Genomic DNA, 6,889 nt, shown 5'->3' with positions numbered 1-6,889 from the left:
AATGCGTCTGCAGCAAAGCTGTTTTGGTAGCAAAAAGTCACGAGATGTTTAGAACAGGCAACGGCCTTGGGTTGAATAAGGGAGAAACCTCTGTGCTATTGCTTGGAACATCAACCTTGGGGAATGGTAAAGCTTGCTAAGCACATTCCATTTTACACATTCCTCCTTCCAGTCGAGCTTGTTGCGACATTGCCCTCCATAAACAAGAGAGTTTCAGGTGCCACCAGAACTATGGGAAGTGTCTTTCACACTCTCAGATACATCTTCTGGATTCCCAGAGCTGATTACTCACCATCAAGCTGCTTGTCTAACTCCTGTTGGATGAGCCTTCTCAAAGTCTCTAGAGATGGGGGCTCCCCCTAGGGGGTAATAATAACAGCAATAGCAAGACATAATCACAGCCAAGGGATGTGCAAATTAAGCCCTCCATAATGGGTTTAGTGGGTTGCATTTCATCACAGCATACACAGGATTATAGGGACTGCCTGAAAGATGCATGTAAAGGAATTCATAACATCCACAATTCCCAATCTGCTGGGAAGCCATGGGCTCAATGGTATAAGCAGGGAGTCTGGTCAGAGGCATAGTTGGGCATTGTCCCCATCTCCTTCCTAGAGAAAATCTCCCTCCTACAGACTAATAGGAGAAGCAGTAGAAATCAAATCAGGAGACATGCTCTGCCCTACTAGATCACAGTGGAAAGCCTACCTCCTTCTTCAGCCCTGCACATTTCCTTGCAGAGAGAAGCATGTGTGCCCCCAGGGTAGCTAAGGTGGGTATCTAGACTTGCTATATAAACACTCACACTGGATTTCTTATCTCAGGGAACAGAAACCAGTTTATGCATATGATACCCATTCTTCTAAATGAGTACAAGGTTGTGCCTGATTTCAGGCTGTTGAAAGAAGACAGGGGATGTGTCTGCCTGGCCTTGGTCCCCTACCCAGCCTTTTTCAGCCTCTCTCTCAGCTCTTTTATCTAATGTTGCTGTAAAAGCTGTCAGAGCTCAAAGCTATGTGAACAAGTCTGGGTGATGCAACTGAAAAAACACAATGAAAGCATTTTTGGTAGATGGAAGCAGAATTTTCCAGGTTGTGGCTTTCTAATAAAAAAAAAAAGTAGTTTTAGGTAACCAGAGACTTGTCTTCACATAAACTCAAAAGAAAAAATGTAGCTATATGTAAAAAATAAACCATTTTGAACCAGCAAGATCAAATGCTTTCCACTGTACGTCATGAAGTGAGGTGCTTCACTTGAAATATACATTTCATTTTTTGGCTAAGATTGTTCTTTGAATTTCTTCCAGTTTTGAAAATACATCTGTTCATCCTAAAGGCTGCATGCGTTTGTGCATGAGTTATTTGCATGAAAGTGTTTTTCCCTCACACCTATCCTTTTAACACACTGTGTCCTTTATACTTATAAAAACCTAGTGAGGTTTTTTGACTCAGAAGTTACTCTTCACTAAGAAACGTAGATTTTATTAAACAGAAACATTTCAATTTTAACGAGTAACATTGCTGATAAGTATAGAGTTGGTCTATTTGCTGCTTTCTTCCCAATACAAATTTTGCATGAAAAAAGGATGTGTTTGTTAGTGACAAAAGAAACAATTCTGTCATTAAGCACTAACCATTTATAATGGCTCTTAGTGAATATCTCAGCGAGTAAACATGATTGTGGAATGTGCTTTGGAGGCGTACAAATTATCTTTTCAAGTTTTAACTCTATTTGTTGTATTAAGTGTCCACAATGGTCACTGGATTTCATCAGATCTCTGTGTTGTTGAAATACACAAAGAAATGCTTTGTCTAAAATTTACCCAGTTTTTACAGCAGAGATGATTTCACTGAGGTAATCTCAAATTCAGCCTCAGGATGGGTGTCACGGCTTCACTAATGTTGGTATTATTTCTCATTCTTGTAGATATATTACCCTAAGGCATTCTCAGTAGTGAGATTGTTTCCCGTTAGAGACAAAAAAAAAGAGAGAATATTAAACAAAAATAGGATTTTTTAAAATTCTGATGAACTGGCTCCAGGATTTCCAGGAATAGAGCAGTGACCTTTCCAGAGCTCAGCCTTCTGTCTTTCATAACAGCCAGCAGCAGGGGAAGGTGTAAGGTCTCTGTATGAAATGCTTAATGCTTAAAAACATTATAAAAAAAGCTTTTTCAGACCCCAGATCCATGATTTAGGCTTTTAGGGGTATAAGATGTCAAGGAATGGCTGCCCTGGCTATAGGTCGATATTGCTCAGCTCTCCTGAAGTTCAGTGCACGCACTGCTTCCCTGAGATATGTTATAGTACCAAGAGATGAAAACGGTGCCTCCCCATTGTAACACGCACTTGCTCTGGTTCCTATCAGCCTTACTGTAATCTTATGTACTTTTCGGATCACACGCTGTATATGTGATACAAAGCTCTTCTCTGTCAATCTTACCCTTGGTCCTGGAAATCCTGGCTGTCCCGGAGGACCAGGAGGTCCAACTTGCCCAGTGTCTCCTGGGGGTCCATGGGGACCCATCAGTCCTGGATGGCCTTTATGACCAGGTATCCCAGGATCACCTGGAGGGCCCTTTTCCCCTTGAGGGCCTTTCTCGCCTTTGATGCCTGGCTCTCCCTAAAGTGAAAACCAAACAGCATCACCACCACAAAGTAAGAGGCAAACTTCTGATTTCCAAGCACAGCGAAACACAAACAGCTGAGCTGGCAAAGTTACTGAATACAACATCTGGTGCATTACAAATGATCCACAGATTATTACTGACATAGAATGATTAAAGAGGGGGCTGGGAGGGTGGGAAGCATGGCAGATCTCTACAGGACACACTTCTCTCTTGAATGACCCCTTCCCCTAACTCAAAATAGCTCTTTTTATTTCAACCCAATGAAATAACTAATCATATTCCCCAACCTACCCTCTCTCCTCTGGAGCCAGTTTCACCTGTTTTCCCTGGAGCACCCTGCAACAAAATGAGGGTGAGATTTAAAGAGCTATCCATAATAACAGTGAATGATAAAACACATGCCTTTGCAGTGATTCTTGTGACCTGGGGAAAACTTATTCCCTTGTCAGTCCCATAGATTCCCGAGAGCTCCCCATTTGCTCTCAAATATCAACTATTCAAGAAAAAAATCAATTTGTTGTAACGCAGGTCACATTCTTGACATTTTAGACCCAAGACACCAGCCTTACTTTGAAACAACTGGGAATTTAACTTACCTCTTTTCCAGGAGGACCCTTCTCTCCTGGTTCTCCCTGAAAGATAGAGAGAGTGAATTTAGCACCACACTGCAAGGAGTTGGAATAAAAAAGACCCTACCTAATAACCAGTCCTGTTTTCTGTTTAGACTGCAAGCTTTCTGCTACACAGCAGCATGTTTGGATGATTTATCCTTAACCCACTGCTAAAGGTCATTCCTGGAAAGAAACATCCTGCTATTTAGAAAGAATTTTTAGTAAAGCTGCACACCCTGTAAATGTAAATAAGAGGAATCTATTTCTAACAAACCAGCTGAGGGCAGGATGGATGTTTCACTGAAGGTGTGCTCCTTCTTTTAATACATTTTGTTCCTTTTTCTTACAGGCGTTTCACAAAGCTTCACACACTTGAGCTGGTTTAGCTTAAGCAGTGTCAATGTTACATCCATAACAGGCTAGAGATGTAAAGGAAATCAATTTTGTAAGTAGAGGTACCATCTTGTATGACACTAGCTGAGGTAATGCATACTGAGCCCGTGGTAAAGCAAGTTTGAGCCTCAAATCTTGCCTGCATTTCAGAACTATATTAAAAAACCTCAGTTTGAACAAGCACCTTATTAGGATTTTTTTTCTCTACTCTGTGTTTATAATGTGCAAAGTAGCCAAAACAATTTGAATTTTATCCTTTCAATGAAATCAGTGTCACTGCTTTCCTGAAGTGCACTGATATAGCAAAACAAACATCAAATTAGTTACTGCCAAAATTCTGCCCACTTTCCCATATCTTGAATAGAAAGACTTATAGAATGGTTTGTGTTGGAAGGGAACTTAAAGCTCATCCAGTTCCAACCCCTGCCACGGGCAGGAACACCTTCCACTAGAGTAGGTTGCTCCAAGACCCTGTGTCCAACCTGGCCTTGAACACTGCCAGGGATGGGGCAGCCACAGCTTCTCTGGGCACCCTGTGCCAGCACCTCAGCACCCTCACAGGGAAGAGCTTCTTCCTTAGATCTAATCTAAATCTCCCCTGTTTCAGTTTGAACCCATCACCCCTTGTCCTATTGCTACAGTCCCTGATGAAGAGTCTCTCTACAGGAATCTTTAGATATTGGAACGTTGCTGCAACCTACATGCATGATCATACCTGCAATGTGCATTCAGGGGATGTTTTTCCCATAATCTGGTAACACATATAAGGTCTTCGACAATACTTGCATCTATAGATGTATGCATGAGTAATGTAAGCAATCACAGATGTGTGATCACGTCAGCTCCAAATCAGGCAGCACTACACTCACTTGAGTATTCCTTTGGGCCACCTCAGTTTTAAAGGGCCACCACGTTTTCTGTTTTAAATTAATTTTCCAGAGAAATATTTCTTTCTCTTCTTTTCATCACAAAACTCCCTTTACAATCATAAAAAATAAACAAAGAGAATCATCTTGTGGAAGATTCAGCTCTGCCAGATTCACATGAAAATCTTTTAAATCTCACTGTAAGTCACAACAGAGCTAGAAACAAAACTATTTACCTAACATTCACCCTTTCCGTCCTTCTAGTGCAGTGAAACGTATTTTACTTGTCTTGGAAGGACTAAAGAGATTGCTTTAATTGCAATATACCTCCACTGCTGGTAACAAAGGAATTTCCTTGGAACAGCAAATATCAGAAATACCTGTATTATTACCAGCACTTAAAATTTCCCTATTTGTCTCCTCTAGGGTTCACATAGAGATGTATTCTGAGAACTTAAATACCCCATACCCATATTAAGACAACTATTGAAACAGTCCAATAAATACACACATTATCAAGGCTGACTGACAGGTACCAGCTCAATAAATGAGATTATGGATGTCTGACAATATGAAAAATGCTACTTTTGCAGTCCAGTTTCTTTCGGAAGCAAAAGTGTATGGCTTCAGGATCATCAGATCTTCTGCTTACGTTTGTTTACCTAATTAAAGATGACCACATCCCATCTTCATCAATGCAACATTTAAAAGCAGGTCTAATTGGTCTAATCCATCCGCAGACATACTTACAGGGGGTCCTCGGGGTCCTATGAAGCCAGGAAGTCCTGGGCTGCCATTTTCTCCTTTATTTCCTTTAGGACCCTTAGAACAGAAATGAGACAGACACTAAAGTTTCTCCAACATCTCTTTTCCAGAGCATGCATTTACAGGTATATTGGAACTGGGAAACTTCACTGTAGCAGCAGGATTCCCAAAACTGACAAGGAAAGGAAGAACAAAGTCGCTTAGAAAAGCAGATTGCAAACACCATATGCTTGCATTATTAATAAGCTATGTGGGGTCCCTGTTGAAAAGATGAAAATGAAGTGACACTTATGGAAGTGACAGGGGGTGTGTTCAGTGGCTGTTCTGGCTTGGCATGGTTTATAAGGTGATGTTACAGAGTGGAAATGCTGAGATGGGCAACCACAGGGAAACAGTGAGGTGGTCATGCTGCTCAAACCTGGGAATACAAGCAACAGACAGCTGCTGAGTGGCTCTTTTGTCTTTATTTCTAGGTTCAATTTAAAACATGTCTGCCTCATCTCTTGTGATATTCTACCCAAGTACCCCTTTTTCTTACAGATCAAGGCAGTTTAAATGGCAGTTCATGACACAGAACCATTTCACATACACTTCTGATAATTCTGTTTTACTCTTATTTTAACCTTTTCTTTCACAGCTCTGCCCCAACCTTCTCATTCAGTACATGTCCTTTTTTCTTCTTAGAGTAAATCTCGTCTCTGTTTTAAGCCCGTCTTGTGTAAAGTGAGCACCAATGGACAGGCACAAAGCAGAGGGCTTTTGGGACTGCAATCAGCCCTGGAGATTTCAGGGGCTGGGCAACATTGCTGTATGCAGGGTTAAGCATGAATGCATTGTGAATTGGGATAGAACTGTCAAAAAGAGAAGGTTCCTGGCAGGTTTTACCTTCTGATTACAAGTCAGCAATGGCGAAGGCGGAAAAGAAGCCCTGATTGCCATGATAATCTTTCCTGCTTCTGCTTTTTTTCCGAAATAACATACTGGCCTGTCACATTGTGAAAGAAATTGGTGTGTTTCCAGACAAGACTGGAAATAAATGGATTCATGTACACCACAAGGAAATACTTCCCATAATGAGCTTTATGAAAGGGAGAGGATTCATTTTAATGACAGAGGAGGATTCTGATGAAGATGACTGTCTGTTCTGCTGACCAACACTGTCTCATTGTTTCTCCTTTCTCATCCATCTGTCTTCATCCTGTTTCAATCTCCTATGTTATTTTTGGACTCTAAATCCTCTGGAGCAGAGACTGCTGTAGTTCTGTGTGTGCAGGAAGCTGCCTGGTGAGTCCCCAGGTCACTGACTGGCTGACTAGGTAATGTGATAACACGATGATGATTAAAACGTAACCCCCATTTGGCAATCACAGGAGATCCTAAGTCCAAAATGACCTGGTAAAGAGTCAGAAAGCCAAAAAGCACTAACAGGAATTGGGAGTAGAGAGGGAATGATGAAAAGAGGAAATGAAGGTTGAAAAGGCAACAGCAGGGATCCACAGGGTAAGAAGCGATGGCAGTAGTCCCAAGGAAGGAAAGAAGAAGTTATGTGAAGGAGAAAAGCTGTAGCACTTACTTATTCTTGGCTGCAGAAAGGCTGTGAGACTGCATCAGCCAACTGCCCCAAC

General features: G+C 41.5%; 1 protein-coding gene across 1 annotated transcript in view; it reads right to left on the bottom strand.

Annotated features, from left to right (window-relative positions):
- Nucleotides 1–6,889, bottom strand: part of COL22A1 (collagen, type XXII, alpha 1) — a 194,292-nt gene that overhangs the window by 3,450 nt on the left and 183,953 nt on the right. The window contains exons 56-60 of the mRNA XM_010014574.1: nucleotides 5,250–5,321; nucleotides 3,226–3,261; nucleotides 2,921–2,965; nucleotides 2,443–2,622; nucleotides 293–359 (exon numbers count right to left, since the gene is read on the bottom strand). Coding sequence (XP_010012876.1) covers nucleotides 293–359; nucleotides 2,443–2,622; nucleotides 2,921–2,965; nucleotides 3,226–3,261; nucleotides 5,250–5,321 — 400 coding nt within the window. The remainder of the gene's footprint in view (nucleotides 1–292; nucleotides 360–2,442; nucleotides 2,623–2,920; nucleotides 2,966–3,225; nucleotides 3,262–5,249; nucleotides 5,322–6,889) is intronic.

Source organism: Nestor notabilis, unplaced genomic scaffold (genome assembly GCF_000696875.1).
Source record: "Nestor notabilis isolate BGI_N333 unplaced genomic scaffold, ASM69687v1 scaffold780, whole genome shotgun sequence".
NCBI lineage: Eukaryota > Metazoa > Chordata > Aves > Psittaciformes > Psittacidae > Nestor > Nestor notabilis.
This window is presented reverse-complemented; position numbering and strand designations above follow the sequence as displayed.